General features: G+C 24.1%; 1 protein-coding gene across 1 annotated transcript in view; it reads left to right on the forward strand.

Annotated features, from left to right (window-relative positions):
• The first annotated feature begins 530 nt into the window (after positions 1–530).
• The window catches only part of LOC107167988 (uncharacterized), a 30,593-nt gene continuing 13,082 nt past the window's right edge, over positions 531–18,041 (forward strand). Inside the window, exons 1-11 of the mRNA XM_089227936.1 lie at positions 531–693; positions 759–872; positions 1,613–1,781; positions 1,868–2,046; positions 7,552–7,792; positions 7,850–8,059; positions 8,503–8,688; positions 13,284–13,457; positions 13,528–13,663; positions 13,727–13,921; positions 13,988–14,231. Coding sequence (XP_089084062.1) covers positions 850–872; positions 1,613–1,781; positions 1,868–2,046; positions 7,552–7,792; positions 7,850–8,059; positions 8,503–8,688; positions 13,284–13,457; positions 13,528–13,663; positions 13,727–13,921; positions 13,988–14,231 — 1,757 coding nt within the window. The 5' untranslated portion in view covers positions 531–693; positions 759–849. The remainder of the gene's footprint in view (positions 694–758; positions 873–1,612; positions 1,782–1,867; positions 2,047–7,551; positions 7,793–7,849; positions 8,060–8,502; positions 8,689–13,283; positions 13,458–13,527; positions 13,664–13,726; positions 13,922–13,987; positions 14,232–18,041) is intronic.

The raw sequence follows: 18,041 nt of genomic DNA on the forward strand, positions 1-18,041 counted from the left end.
ACATTTTTTAATATTTGAATATAAAATAATATCTGTATCATGAATCATGAATCATGTAGGACGTAGGTTAGGCTATACACTGTAGGCTCTCTATACTCTGTTGACTATGTAATTGGTTTTAGTGAAGAAATTTTAATTAAATTATCCTAATTATTTATTTTAATATAATTCACAATTTTTGAATGTATTATGTATAAGTGTTTATTTTATTGTAGTAGTGCTAATTATGTTTTCTATTTTATAAATTTATATTGAATCATTGAAAGTAATTGAGTTTTTGATTTAATAAGCTTCAAAATGTCCACGTAAGAATATTCAATCAAAATAATTTAATACCTACATTACAATATACCTATTTTATCACTTATATTGTATTTAATTGTTTAAAAATTATTTTTTTTTATTATCAGGGAATGGTCCTGTGATGGTGGTTTAATAGTTGATACAGAAGATTATGAAGATGTATCCAGCAATTTAGACGTACTCTCAGATTTTTCTTGTGACCACACAAATGATATGGATTGGTATTTTCCTGTGGTTCTTGAATTATGTAAAGATAGACAATGGTTATTGTTTGAAAATAATTTTTCTTTAAACGAAACATCTATTTTCGAAATTTGTTATATTCTCAAAAATAAAATTTTATGTGAATTTCAAACAGAAATATTTTTACAGCGCCCGTTTATTATTCAGGTAATTTAAATTAAGATTTTTGATTTCTCAATATTAATTTTAGAAATTTTCAATTACGATTATAGAAATTATTTAAATGGCTAAATGAAAACAAAGAAAAAGAGTTGATACTGGAATGTTTAATGTATTTGGTAGAAAAATTAATAAAAAGACACCATGAATGTACTATTGGTTTATGTGTAAGTATATTTGATTTTTGATTAGTCAGTGAGATCTATATTCAATCAAATAAAAATGTTTAATATCTATAACATAAAATGACTTTAAATTATTATAGATTATGTTTGGGATTCCTTTAAAAGATTTTGTTTGCCTAAATATTTTATTCTGATAATGAGTTTAAATTCTTTGTAAATTATTTAAGTACAATAAATATATAAATATGTTCCTTTTAAAAAAATATCTATATTTTATATTGTTTTACAATTTTATTATGGAAGATTTTATTATTTTATTTCAGGACAACAATGAAATTATTAATTCCAATTACGATTCTAGTTCTCATATATCAATAGGAGAAACTAATAGTGAATCTAAAACTCTTGTTAGTATTTTATAGATTTATAATAGTTATATAGACATTTTTGGATTAATAATATTTTTTTAATCATGCCACATAATTTTAGGATGAAGTTTCACGCTGGGGTATTGCTAAATTTTGTGTTTTACTGATGCCTATACTATTAAAACATATTAGCTTTAATAGTGAAGGAGCTTTTTCTTTGTTTATGTCCAGCATGCATCTTTTATCATCCATATCTAATAGCTGTAATGTTAAGTTGTACATAGAATTAATATTTGCTGATCATACAATAAAAAATATACGATTATAAGTTTTAACGTTAAAATAAAAATATGCACCGTTAATTTAAAAAAAAAAAAAACTATTAATTTTATATTTACCAAAAAATTTTTTTAGAAATGAACCTCTATCTTCACTTAAGTTTTTAATTATTGCCAAGGAAATATTAAAACATGGTTCGCCTAATGAGCAATTTAAAATAATTATTTGTGACATACTTAAACAACCATATTGGATTCATCTTTATCCTGAATTGTACCACCAACTGTATCAAAAATGTATTAATGTGAGTTGTAATTTAATTGGTTTTTTAAAATAGAACCTCGCTTTATTATGTTGTATAGTAACTAAAATATAATTTTCTTATTTTAGGAAGAACTGTTAGAACAACAGATTATTAAAAAGGTCAATGATGCTTATATTTTATCATCCACTTCCAATTTAGATATAAAACAGTTTGCAAATTTATTTAGAAGTTCATTACCTATTATATCTTTCCTTAAACAGTTTAATTTGATTGATAAATTTATTACAAACACTTTTAGATATGGGTAAGTAGCATACACTATAGTAATCTGTCAAAAAGTTAATTTTAAAAAAAGTTGAACAAAATGTCCAAAAACACAAAATTTTCATTTTTAATTATATTATTATGTAGGTATTTCATATATAATTAATATTCATTTAAAAGTGTATTTATGATTGATATTATTATTTACTATATTAATATATTATGTTTGAATTTGATGACTATTCTTTATACTTACGTTTAGTTAAAATTTACTATTCAAACCCAATCAATCACAACCAATTTCAATAATAATCATTTAAAATAAGTTATGTTTAAGAAATGTTGAATATAAACATCCAGTCACTCTACAATAATAATAAAAATTGAATATAAAATATGTACCAACTCTTAAACAATGACCTGTACGACTTAAAAATTCTTCTATTGTCGATTCATGGTTGCTAATTATTTTTATGTATTTGTTTACCTAATAGTCCACAATTATATTAAATTCAAATTACCAAATTAATTTTTTTTTTAGTTATTATTATATTATTATTATTAGCTTTTAATATATAACTATTACAGCTCAAAAGTTACAAGTACTAAAAAATATTAAAGTATTAAAATTATTTATACATAATACCTATACACTTACAAATAAATTATAGAATTATCAATAAAAAGCGGGTAAGTGGGTTTTGCTCTGCTGTTTTTTTTTTTAAATTAGGGGGTGGGGTGGACCTCTGACTAGGGTAGGTTAAATTTGAATGCAGTGATAATAGGTATCATTGTATACGAAAAACGATTCTGAACGGAGATGGTTTATCTGACTAGGGTATATTATAGATCATTAAAAATTTTCAAATCTTAGATTTAAAAAGACAATTTTTTATGAATTTCTAGCTTAAAATAATTTTTAAGTATGTTGTCAAAATTAAAATTTAAATGCTTGTAAAACAAAAAAATGTGAGTATGCATCATTTCTTTTATTTTTCAACTGCTATAGTAAAAATATTTAGGAGCTTTGTATTAAATTTTCAAATCTTAGATATAAAAGGAAAATTTTTTATGAATTTCTAGAATAAAATAATTTACGAATTTTCGAGATTTTTACGTATGTTGTCAAAATAAAAATTCGAATGCATGTAAAAAAAAAATTGTGGTTATACATTTCTTTTATTTTTCAACAGCTATTGTAAAAATATATTATATTTATATTGTATTAAATTACTTGCAAATTTTCGCATTTTCGACAGATTTCGTAAAAATTTGAACTATAAACGCTTATAAAAAAAATTGTGCTTATGTATTATTATAATTTTTTAATCACTATAAGAATAACTCATGAGGAAGTTTGTATTCAATTTTCAAACAAATTCTTCTCTATTATCCATGAAAACATTTCGTAATCACAATATAATCATCTCGTCTAATTATAGATGTGTTACAATCTGTGGTACAATTATTGAACAAAATTTCAATTTTTCAATTTCCGATCTAAGTATCTACGACTTATAATTTTTGAAGTATAACAAATAATATTTAAATTCGTTTGACTCGTTTGAGGATAAATCTTTATCATTACGCGATTTCATAAAAATTTAAAACTCAAACGCTCAAAACATTTTTCCTATAATGACGCTTTAAATTTTCTCTATAGCTATTTGAAGCAAAACTTATGGAAAACTTGGTGTTAAATTGTATAACCTTAAATATAAATACAAACAATATTATGAGTTTTGAACTACAAAATAATTTGCAAATATTCATGGTTTTGACAAATTTTTGTCAATATTTGAAATTCAAATGCTAATAAAAATTTAATTTGAATTGCCGGTGGACATTTTTTTTGTGATTAAGATTGATAAAATTGTAAGGAATCTTGTATTAAATTTTCAAATCTTAGATTTAAAAAGAAAATTTTTTATGAATTTCTAGCTTATAATAATTTGCAAATTTTCGTGATTTTTACGTATGTTGTCAAAATTTAAATTTAAATGCTTGTAAAAAAAAAATGTGACTATACATTTCTTTTATTTTTCAATTGCTATTGCAAAACTATATTATGAGCCTTGTATTAAATGCTCAAATCTTAGAATTAAAAAGAAAAACTTTTATGAATTTTGATCTAAAAAAATGCTTATAAAAAAAATCGTGCTTACGTATTTTCAATATTTTTTAACTACTATTGTTACAATGTATTAGAAGCCTTCTATTACATTTTCAAGCTTTTCTACCGAAAAAATAATTTTTTGTCGATATTTATAGAAAAAAAAACTAAAAAAGTTGAAAAATTAAAATGTCAGTCAACAGCTCAAAACAAATCTAAATATTTTGAAAATTTTATCAAATATATAAAATACCTATATTAACATTCATTGAAAATTTCAAGTATCTGCGGTCATTTATTTAGAGTTACACCAAAATAAGGAAATCGCTAAAATTTAAAATCCAATATTGTAAAAATTTAATTTGAATTTCCTGTGGAATTTATATTTGTGATAAAGATTGAAAAACTTGTAAGGAATCTTGTATTAAATCTTGAAATCTTAGATTTTAAAAGAAATTTTTTTATGAATTTCTAGCTTAAAATAATTTTTGAATTTTCGTGATTTTTACGTATTTTGTCAAAATTCAAACTTTGAATGCATATAAAAAAAAATTGTGACTATGAATTTCTTTTATTTTTCAACTGCTATTGTAACTATATGTTAAGAGCCTTGTATTAAATTTTCAAGCTTTTCTGCCGAACAAATACATTTTTATCGATATTAATTTTAGAAAAAATTAATAATTATCGAAAATTTGAAATGCCTATGAATAGTTCAACTTAAGTCGAATATTTTTGAAAATTGCATGGTGGATAGAATATACTTATATAAGCATTTGGTGAAACTGGCAAAACTATATTATGAGCCTTGTATTAAATTCTCAAATCTTAGAATTAAAAAGAAAAACTTTTATTATGTAAGATTCCTTACAAGTTTTTCAATCTTTATCACAAATATAAATTCCACCGGAAATTCAAATTAAATTTTTATGAGCATTTGAAATTTAAATTTTTACAATATTGGATTTTAAATTTTAGCGATTTCCTTATTTTGGTGTAACTCTAAATAAATGACCGCAGATACTTGAAATTTTCAATGAATGTTAATATAGGTATTTTATATATTTGATAAAATTTTCAAAATATTTAGATTTGTTTTGAGCTGTTGACTGACATTTTAATTTTTAAACTTTTTTAGTTTTTTTTTCTATAAATATCGACAAAAAATTACTTTTTCGGTAGAAAAGCTTGAAAATGTAATAGAAGGCTTCTAATACATTGTAACAATAGTAGTTAAAAAATATTGAAAATACGTAAGCACGATTTTTTTTATAAGCATTTTTTTAGATCAAAATTCATAAAAGTTTTTCTTTTTAATTCTAAGATTTGAGAATTTAATACAAGGCTCATAATATAGTTTTGCAATAGCAATTGAAAAATAAAAGAAATGTATAGTCACATTTTTTTTTTACAAGCATTTAAATTTAAATTTTGACAACATACGTAAAAATCACGAAAATTTGCAAATTATTATAAGCTAGAAATTCATAAAAAATTTTCTTTTTAAATCTAAGATTTGAAAATTTAATACAAGATTCCTTACAAATTTTATCAATCTTAATCACAAAAAAAATGTCCACCGGCAATTCAAATTAAATTTTTATTAGCATTTGAATTTCAAATATTGACAAAAATTTGTCAAAACCATGAATATTTGCAAATTATTTTGTAGTTCAAAACTCATAATATTGTTTGTATTTATATCTAAGGTTATAAAATTTAACACCAAGTTTTCCACAAGTTTTGCTTCAAATAGCTATAGAGAAAATTTGAAGCGTCATTATAGGAAAAATGTTTTGAGCGTTTGAGTTTTAAATTTTTATGAAATCGCGTAATGATAACGATTTATCCTCAAGCCAGGTATATGTATATCTATGATAATTGATAATATAAAGTATTATGAATTATGATAACTACATGCAATGTTTTTGGAAAAATTGATTAACCATGCCATATGCAAAATGCGTCTTAATTGAAAAATAATATATTTGTTTCAAAATAGAATATATGACAATATTTAAATATAATATATCCTATACTGACAAATCATCTCCGTTCAGAATCGTTTTTCGTATACAATGATGCCTATCATTGCATTCAAATTTAATCCCTTCCATTACAGTAACCTACAGTACAGCAGAGCGACATCTACGACTTTTTTTTTTCTCGATTTTTTTGAAAACTGTTGAAAAATGTTTACTTTTGACCTGTATAATGCACCAAGGATATTCACTTTTACATCGGAAACCACCTCCAAAGTTTGAAATTGAAGCATTATTTTGACTAGTTATGCTGTACACAGACACACACAAAAAAAAAAACACACACATCATTGTAAAATCAATACATTCATCACTTCTTTCAGAATCTAAAATTTAATTAAAATATTTTGTATTTTCGGACTTCTTGTCAAACTATTTCCTAAATGGACTTTCGTCCATACATATTTTGTCTCCAGACTTTTCATCTGGGATTCATATACTGTACTACATATAGTTAAGATATATTTAAGTTGCATAACAAAGTAGATAATAGGCAATAGTCAATGAGTTTTAAGTAATTTAGTATTAACAACTACGACTAGTTAAAAATATAACAGTAAATAACTGCAAAATTTCAAAAAATGATGTGAAATGTTTCAAGTTTCTATTAAAACTATATTATAAATAACAAAAATCATTTGATCTTAACCTATAATTTTTTTTCATTTTCAATAAAAGAATTTTATAATGATTCTCAATATTTAATATTAAAAATAACTTCAAAACTGTTTTCATATTTTTGTATTTTTGATAAAGTTTCAAATATTGTTATAAATATTTTAAAAAACTGATTTCAAGTAAAAATATCTATTTTTCCTACACATATTTTTTTACCCTAATTATTTTTAATGTACTTATATCTTTAGATTCAATTTTCTACTTCAAACCACCCTAAATTGAAAATTGAAGCATTTTACTGCTCAAAAAATATACATTATTGTTAAACCAAAACATACATCACTTTGTTTCAGAATCTAAAAGAATGAAAATTATTAAAACTAAAAATACATTTAGATTTCATTTTTAATTAAAAACATTATTTTTTATGGATTCACACAACAACTTATTGTTTACATTTTTTAAGGTATTGTTTGGCGACAATTTCACTACTTATATTACTTTTTAATTGTCTATTCTCAAACAGAATCACGAATATTTAGATAAATTAATTATTTAAATAACCTTGTTATTCAAAATGTATTATAGGTAATAGTAAATTACCGGGATTTAATAATAAAATATTTTATTTAAAAGTAATAATTATTTAAACTTAAAATTAAGTTACTTATTTTAGAAATAAATTTACCTCATAATACAATTTTTAATTAGCTACCTATTCAAATATTAGTTTTTACAATTGTCCTAATATTGCTTTTATTATTTTCTTTAGAAAGTTAACAGAAACAACAGATATTCAAAAAGAATACAGCAATATTTTACTAAATTTGCTTTCTTTTAAATCTGTAGATATTGTATTACACACATACTTAGCACTTAATAATACATTGAAGAAAATATTTTTTTATTTAAATTTTGAATCGAATAAAATTAACCGGTTAATAAACAATGTATTATCTACTAATGTGTTGAATGAAATTATATGTTTCGGCTGTAATAATTCAAACCAACAGGTATGTTAATTTTATTTTTTAAACTATTGATTGTTAAAATAAATATATTGTATTTAGATATGTCAATCAGCATCAGAAATTATAGAACAGATGATAAAAAATAAAAACATAATAAATGATAATCAATGGAAATATTTTTTAAATAATTTGGCTCCAATCTTTCCAGTATTATATTGTTATGCTAACCAAATATCTACATTCGGTCAAATTGTTTTGAATTTGTTTGATCCTGATCAAGCAAAGAAACTCAATATTTCAAAATTAGTGGTATGTTATTAATTTATAATTGTATTGTAATACTAGCCCTCCGTGCTAGTTTTATTGTAATGTATATTTTATATAAGTATTAATATATATAAAAGGTTAGGTAAATAATTTTTTTGTATTTTTTCAATTGAAATCTAGACCTTTTGATATGCAGTTTGGTATGAGAAGTGAATTTATCTATTTATGTTATTGATTACATTAATTTAACTGAGACAAAAGAAAACTAATTCAAAGTATAATTTTTTTTCTTAAAATTATTGATAACCTGTTTATTATTAGGGCAGTGTGTTTTCTAAGTATCTTCCAAATGTAACGAATAAATCAAACAATATACTATCACAATATATAATTTTGAAATATTTTACTTTATTATTTGTATTAGTTTATACATTTAAAAATCATAATTTATCATAATATATTTAAATAATTAATTTGATTTTTAGATACTTCATTCGGCAGTTGCAATGATGTTCAGCAAAGACAAAAACACTCGGTTTGAAGCAAATAATAGAATTACATGGATTTTTAAAACATCTCTAAATAAAAACATTAAACTGCCTAATGATATTTTTTTAATAGAAATTGATGAAGTAAATGACCAAGTAGACAAACCTATTGGTGAATATAATGTACGTAATATATATGAATGTTTTCTTATTTTTAATTTATTAAATAAATTATACAGTGGTGACTGGTAGAGTAAACTTGCTGTAAGCCTTGTAAGTTTATTAAATAATCATAATGTATTATTTTCCTTTCAACTCTATAAATTTGTTGCAAAATCGTGACAGCTACATGTAACCCAAGTACATGAACGAATATTAATAATCGTAAAATAATTGATCACTTGGAAATTTCCAAAATAGACTTAGTATTTGGCACTATTACAATAACTTTCATAATATATTTTAATTTAATTTAATTTTAGAATCTGAGTGGAGCGATGAATGTATTGATTTTACCATGATTTTTTTTTTGTGCCTGTCATCACGTTTTGGGGCAGTAAAAATGCTTCAATTTTTGACTTAAGTACCTCGTTCGATCAGAAAGTGAATCTAGTTGGTACTTTGGGGGGTCAAAAGTAAAAAATTCTTAATACTTTTCTAAATAATCGAGAAAAACAAACTAAAAATTAAGGAAAATACGGGAAATTTTACGCACTATCAGTTTTCGACAAAATTTATTTTGGTTTTTGATGTAACTTTATAACAAATGACCATAGATACATAAAATTTTTAACGAATGTTTATTGTTTATATAAGTATATTCTATCCACCATGCAATTTTCAAAAATGTTCGATTTAAGTTGAACTATTCATAGGTATTTGCAGTTTTTGATCATTATTAGTTTCTTTTAAATAATATCGACAAAAATATATTTGTTAGGCAGTAAAGCTTGAAAATTTAATACAAAGCTCTTAACATATTGTTACAATAGCAGTTGAAAAATAAAAAACTCATAGTCACAATTTTTTTTTTATAAGCATTCAAAGTTTGAATTTTGACAAAATATGTAAAAATCACAAGAATTCACAAATTATTTTAAGCTAGAAATTCATAAAAAATTTTCTTTTTAAATCTAAAATTTGAAAATTTAATACAAGATTCCTTAAAAGTTTTTCAATCTTTATCACAAATAAAAAGTCCACCGGAAATTCAAATTAAATTTTTATGAGCATTTGAAATTTAAATTTTTACAACATTGGATTTTCACTTTTAGCAATTTCTTTATTTTGGTGTAACTCTAAAACAAATGACCGCAGTCCGCATATACTTGAAATTTTCACTGAATGTTAATATAGATATTTTATATATTTGATAAAATTTTCAAAATATTGAATTAATATTGAAATATTGTTTTGAGCTGTTTACTGACATTTTAATTTTTCAACTTTTTAGATTCTGAACGAAGTGATGAATGTATTAATTTTACAATGATATGTGTTTTAGATTCTGAACGAAGTGATGAATGTATTGATTTTACAATGATGTGTGTTTTTTTTTTTTTTTTTTTTTGTGTGTCTGTGTACAGCATAACTAGTCGAAGTAATGCTTCGATTTCAAACTTTGGGAATGGTTTCCGATGTAAAATTGAAGATCTTTGGTGTATTATAGAGGTCAAAAGTAAACATTTTCCAACAGTTTTCAAAAAAATCGAGAAAAACAAAAAAAAAATGACAGAAAAACGGGAATTTTTACGCAAAATCAGTTTTCGACCAAATCGATTTTTTTATATGGTTGTAATTCAAAAAATAATCACTTTAAATACTTGAAATTTTCACCAAATGTTTATGTTAGTGTTCTCTATATACAGTTTAATTTTCAAAAATGTTTGACTTTTTTTGAGTTATTTATAGACCACTGAAATTTACACTTTTTTTGAGAATTTTTTTTTGAAGTGTCGGTAAAAAAATGTTGGACAACCAAAAAAACTTGAAAATTTAATACAAGGTTCCTTATGAGTTTTTCTTATTGTAGCTAAAAAAAATTAAAAATCGTAAGTCACAATTTTTTTTAATAAGCTTTTATAGTTCAAAATTTTACGAAATCTGTCAAAAACGCGAAAATTTGCAAGTAATTTTGAAGTTGAAAAATCATAAAATTGTTTGCGTTTATAACTAAGGATTAAAAATACAACACTAAGTTCTCCATAAGTTTTCCTTCAAGTAGCTATAGAGAAAACTCGAAGCGTCTTTATAGGAAAAATTTTAATTGCGTTTGAATTTTAAATTTTTACGAAATAGCGTAACGATAACGATTTATCCTGAAACGATTTTAAATATTTGTTATTATTCAAAAAGTATGAGTCCTAGATACTTGAAAATTTTACCAGTTATTAAGATTGGCATTTTCTTTACATGATTTAATTTTCAAAATATTTTGACTTTTTTTGAGATATTTATAGACAACTGAAATTTTCAATATTTCTGAAAATTTTTTTGGAAGGGTCGATAAAATTTTTTGACCCTATCATAATACTTGAAAATTGAATACAAAGTTCCTCATAAGTTATTCTTATAGTAATCAAAAAATTATAAAAATACATAGGCACAATTTTTTTTATTAGCATTTGAAGTTCAAATATTGACTTAATACGTAAAAATTACGGCAATGTTCAAATTATCTTAGATAGAAATTCATAAAAATTTTTCTTTTTTGATCTAAGATTTGAAAATTTAATACAAGGCTCCTATAATATTTTTACAATAGCAGTTGAATAATAAAAGAAATGCGTAGTCACAAATTTTTTTTATAAGCATTTAAAATTCAAATTTTGACTAAATACGTAAAAATTACGGCAATGTTCAAATTATCTTAGATAGAAATTCATAAAAGTTTTTCTTTTTAATTCTAAGATTTGAGAATTTAATACAAGGCTCATAATATATTTTTACAATTGCAGTTGAAAAATAAAAGAAATATATAGCAACATTTTGTTTTTACATGCATTCAAATTTTAATTTTGACAACATCGTAAGAATCACGAAAATTCGTAAATTATTTTATTCTAGAAATTCATAAAAAATTTTCCTTTTATACCTAAGATTTGAAAATTTAATACAAGGCTCCTAAAATATTTTTACAATATCAGTTGAAAAATACAAGAAATGTATAGTCACATTTTTTTTTTTTACAAGCATTTAAATTTTAATTTTGACAACACACGTAAAAATCACGTAAATTCGCAACTTATTATAAGTTAGAAATTCATAAAAAATTTTCTTTTTAAATCTAATATTTGAAAATTTAATACAAAATTTCTTACAAATTTGTCAATCTTTATCACAAAAAAATTTCCACCGGAAATTCAAATTAAATTTTTATTAGCATTTGAATTTCAAATATTGACAAAAATTCGTCAAAACCATGAATATTTGCAAATTATTTTGTAGTTCAAAATTCATAATATTGTTTGTATTTATATCTAAGGTTATAAAATTTAACACCAAGTTTTCCACAAGTTTTGCTTCAAATAGCTATAGAGAAAATTTGAAGCGTCATTATAGGAAAAATGTTTTGAGCGTTCAAGTTTTAAATTTTTATGAAATCGCGTAATGATAACGATTTATCTTCAAACCAGGTATTCGCATATATAAGGTATTATGAATTATGATAACTACATGATAACTACATTAATTGATTAACCATGCCTTATGCAAAATGCGTCTTAATTGAAAAATAAAATATTTGTTTCAAAATAGAATATATGACAATATTTAAATATAATATATCCTAGAATGACAAATCATCTCCGTTCAGAATCGTTTTTCGTATACAATGATACCTATCATTGCATTCAAATTTAATCCCATCCATTACAGTAACCTACTGTACAGCAGAGCAACATCCACGACTTACCGTCTTTTTGGTTTTTTTTCTATAAATGTCGATAAAAATGTATGTGTTCGGTAGAAAAGCTTGAAAATTGAATACAAGGCTTCTAACATATTGTAACGATAGCAGTTAAAAAATATTAAAAATACATAGGCAAGATTTTTTTTTATAAGCATTTAAAGTTTAAATTTTGATTAAATACGTAAAAATTACGACAGTGTTCAAATTATCTTAGATAGAAATTCATAAAAGTTTTTCTTTTTAGATCTAAGATTTGAAAATTTAATAAAAGGCTCCTAACATGTTTTTACAATAGCAGTTGAAAAATAAATAGTCACAATTTTTTTTTATAAGCATTCAAGGTTTGAATTTTGACAACATATGTAAAAATCACGAAAATTCGCATATTATTTTAAGCTAGAAATTCATAAAAATTTTTCTTCTTAGATCTAAGATTTGAAAATTTAATACAAGGCTCCTAACATATTTTTACAAAAGCAGTTGAAAAATAAAAGAAATACATAGTCACAATTTTTTTTACCATCATTCAAATTTTAATTTTGACGACATACGTAAAAATCACGAAAATTCGCAAATTATTTTAAGATAGAAATTCATAAAAAATTTTCTTTATAAATCTAATATTTGAAAATTTTTAATAATCTATAATATATCCTAGACAGATAAACTGTCTCCGTTCAGAATCGTTTTTCGTATACAATGATACCTATCATTGCATTCAAATTTAACCTACCCTAGTCAGAGGTCCACCCCACCCCCTAATGTATAGCAGTGCGATACCCACTTACTCGCTATTTTTTGGTGTGAAGCTGCCCTAATATTCAATTATAAGAAAATGAATATGATTTATAATTGTTTATGTTTTTAGAAAAAGGATTTACATGACATGATAGATTTAATATCTAATGAATGTTCGAGTCATCAAACTATTAAATGTGCTTTATACAAAATATCAGTGATGCTTGAACATAATCATCTTCAACAACATTTTATTCAGACTGGAGGAATAGATATTATATTAAATTTACTTAAATCATCTAAAGTATTGATTATTAATTACTATTTATGATTTTTCTTTGCAGTATCTATTAATATCACTAATTATTTTTTAGGTGTTTGTTATTGAGCGTGGCTTGTTAATTGTATTATTAAAATTAATTTTATGTTTCACAAAGAAAAAAAAAAATAATATTAATGATCACAACTCATTAGCAAATAATATTGAAATACAACTTCTATTAATCTCAGGTACATCAATTATAGTACTACAATTGTTCATCTTTAAACTAAAAACTTTTTTATTTATTGCAGTTTTATCTGATTTCCATGAAGTTCCTCTTGTAAAACAATATGTGTTTCAAATTTTTTTTTATTGTATTTTCAATCAATATTTAACTTACTTTGGAGAAATACCAAAATTAGTTGCAAATAAAATAAATACTCCTATTCAATTCAACAAATCTTGTAATACAACTAATATTCCTGATGATGCAATGTTATTTTCAAGTAAGACTAAAAAAAATGTTATCAAACTTATTTGAATCAATAAATGTTATTTATTATTTATTTTAGAAATTAAAGAGAACCACAATTATATGGAAGTTATAATACTAACATGGAATTTGAAGAATTATGGTGGTATTGATGTATTTTTGGAAAATGGCCATACTGCAAACGGTCAAAACCATGAATTCATCAATGTTTTTCATCATTTTAGAAAAGCCTGTATTAACTGGTCAGTTAACAAATGTTTGGTTGACTTAATTGCTGCTAAGTCACATCAAGTAGCATTAGTCATTCTTGGTGATTTAAGGAGGTAACTATTTCATTTATTGTGTATGGCTTATATTTACAATAACTTACCATTTTTATTTTTATTTAAATGTATACCCAACAATTTTTTATGGTAGGGATGGTGAAACCTTTTTTGGGTCTAATGCCAAATTATTACAATTTTAAGGTTTTAACAATTTTTCATGTACCCAAAGTTTATAAACACTTAATAGAACATGATAAATATAATAATATTATAGTAGCATAATCAATTTTACATAGGAATATCATAATTTTTCACTATTTTAATTTTTTGCGTGCCATTAAAATTTGATTAACATGCCTCTTTTAGACCCGTGCCTTGGGTCATCACCCCTGCTATATGACCATTATTATAAATGATATGAACTTTCTGGTAGAAACTCTCGAGTTTTGAATATTGCTAAAATAGTTGTATAAATGATAAAATTACAATAAAATTGAAAAAAATTCACTCAAAACTTTTATCTTTTAATCTGTACTAACATGACAACGTATTTAAAACTTGCTTAGCAATAAATTGGAAAAGTAGAAGAAAAGTTGCATTCTAACAATGCCCTAAAACGTGAAGGTTGCCCAACGTGCCCTATTAATGTAGTACAAAATCCAAAATTGTTTCTTATGTGATATGTGAATCAGAACATTACATACTACACAAAATTTACTTCTTGGAGTTTAGAAACTGAAGGATGTTCATGTTTTATAAAAAATGTTGTTAATCTTAATCACATATTACAAATAAAAATAAAAATATATTATATTCAATCTGCAATAAAAATGTTTACAATAGGTAATTTGGAGGAGATAAAAGTATACAGGACTGGACAACATGATGAATGGGTGGGTTCAATGAATCTATTACATATTTCTAAGCTGTTGTTTATTTTTTCCCCTATTATTTATTTTGTATTTGGATTAAATTATGTAAGTTAATTGTTGTCTAGCTGGACTTCAAGATTTCGAGTGAATAGTGTTGCTAATTTGTTCGGATGTATTTTAACTCTCTGCAGGTTGAACCAGTTTTAGAATTCATTAAGGTGTTTGGAATGCGTCAGAGGCTCTGATTAGGTCGACATTTATTGAGATAAAGGTTGTATCGTCAGTGAAGGTTACAAGCATGGTGTCTTTAGTGTGAAATGTTATTACTGTTATAAGAGATGAGAAATTGAATTTTGACTCGTAGACCTTGCCAGATTAGTATGAGACTCCATCACAACAGTTTGCTTCGCTTATCACAAACCCCTAATAACTATAATTTAAATAAAAAAATTAAAATAATAATTTGTTATTTTATCATGTTAATATTGACATACTGTCAAGTCTTGATATCTCAAATTTCAAGGGAAGTAAAAATTAATTTGACATATATTTTTTGAGTTACATAACTTGAATTTTTTAAAGATACTTAACTAATTTGAGTTAGATATTATCATTATATGTATATTTATAAACTACAGTTACAATTAAAATATTGCATTTTAAAACTCATTTCCTATATAATATGTATTTATTAGGTAATATAATAGTGGTTTAATTTTATCTATGGCAGTCATATTTGATCCTCAAAAAATTTTAACTCTTTCTTTACTGTTTTTAATCCTACTACCCCTCCTGAACAATTCTATTTTTTTAAAACAAATGTTTGATTCTAATAATAAAATTTAAGATATAACTTTGAGTTATTTATGCCAACTAGTTTTACATTTGACTTATCACGACAAATATTGCACTAAGTGTATAGGAATTTCCTAAAGACAAAAAAAAATTGAGTTATCGAGACTAGACTATATGTATCATACTATTATTAGATTGAAAATTGTTGTCATATTTAGTCTTTATATTTTACATATTATGCTAACTAAAATTAGGTACATAAATAAGTTAGTGTATTATGTACTATATTGAGACTAAATATAACAATTTTTAACCTATTAATAGTATGATCTAAGACTTAAATAACTATTAGTTTATATCTAATTATTTCAATGTTATATTTAATTGTTTAAATATTGATTAAAAATTAAAAAACACTTTCTTTTTTTAAAATAAAATGTATTATTTATACTTTTTAATAGTTAAACAACAATTAATTTATTGAAATAAATATCTTATTTAGGTGTTTTTTATCAAAATCTTTTAATCCTTAGCTTGGAGTCAACCAAAACTAATTAAAAACTTGTAATTATTCATCACTTGAATGCGGGTAGGTAGTAGTATGATACAGAGGCGTAATTAGGAATTTGGTTTTTTTGTGGGGGGGGGAGATTTTATGATTTTAGCAAAATCTGTAAGCCTCATACAGTAACCTACCCAACCAAATATAAAATGTCAGCAGTAGAACAAAAGTTTTGAGGGGATCTATCCCCTCACTACCCCTTAATTACGCCCCTGGTATGGTACATGGTACACTGAACACTGAAGACTGAACACTTCAAAAAACATTAAAATTTTAAATGATTAATTAATGATAAAATGAAAATTATTATGGGTTTGTGATGATCGTACAGCTGTGATACTGATAAGAATAAAATTGCTGTCTTGACGCTTAGCTTCTATCATAGATTATATAAAACTATACTTGTATTCTGTACTTCAGCTGACCACAACTACACATAACGACATAACACATAGATAATATATACATGGATTGGACCTTCGACCATATAAGCTAATAGACGCGGCATACGGTAAATATCTTGACGCCAACATCATGTAGCGTGTGACGTCACGTTTGGGCAATAACGCCGGCCGGCGGCCGGACTTTAAATAATATTCCAATAAAATATGATCGATTAATGGCTAACTTACACATTTTAATTCTTAATTTCTTATTTCCTTACTATAACACTAATTACTATTTATCTATCTATCTGTGTATCTCGGTTTTTCTCCTATTTTACGAGTTATTTATTAATTAAAATATAATTATTAAATTAAATTTACCTAAATGATATATTTAGAACTAGTATATTGTTACCTCATTGTAAACTCTCAGATTAATATACACTTGAAATCATAAAATAGCAAGGCTGGGCAAGTTAACTATTTTTTTAAACTCGTTAAGACAAGTTAATATAGAAAAATTAAAAAGTAAGTTAAGTTTAAAGTTAAAAGTTACTTCTATTTTTTTTAACTTGCAAAAGTTACAAGTTAATTAGAAAATAAAAGTAACTTAACTTAGTTAAAAATAAGTTACTTTTTTTTTAGTATAAAATTAATAATTATATATATTATATATCATATGAATATCAAAAGTAAAATAATGCAACCAAAAACTAAGCTTTTCAACAATCATACTTTAACTATCATTATAATAAAACCATGATCATTTATCAAATATTTCAAAACACAATACTTTCAAGTTTCAAAGAAAGCAGTTTGAAACTATGAAAGCTGGAATGTGAAAAATAATTATCGACGACAAGGGACAGACTCGAGACATACAATACGACAGTAAACAATGTGTTCCAAACGGCAAACACTGTGAGCCTGTGAACGAGTGTCGAGTGAACACCAACGTCACCAACACCAAATAAAATAAACAAATTAATAATAACTCGAAATTGTTTTGCCTAAACGTGACGTCATATCATTAAACATGATGGCTACATAATTGTGCCTATGCAAGCATATGATATTAAGACGCGTCTATTAGCTTATAGGGTCGAAGGATAGGACATTAGGTGGTTTGGTATGTGCTCAAAGTGTTCATATGTTACCACAATGGTTATATCCGGTTAACACGTCTTGTGTAATCCTCAAATCTCTATAGCCTACATTGTACAATAAGTGATTACGTCACAATTTAAAAAGT

The sequence above is a fragment of the Diuraphis noxia genome, unplaced genomic scaffold (genome assembly GCF_037042655.1).
Source record: "Diuraphis noxia isolate RWA-SAM2 unplaced genomic scaffold, SU_Dnox_SAM2 contig0004, whole genome shotgun sequence".
Taxonomy (NCBI): Eukaryota; Metazoa; Arthropoda; class Insecta; order Hemiptera; family Aphididae; genus Diuraphis; species Diuraphis noxia.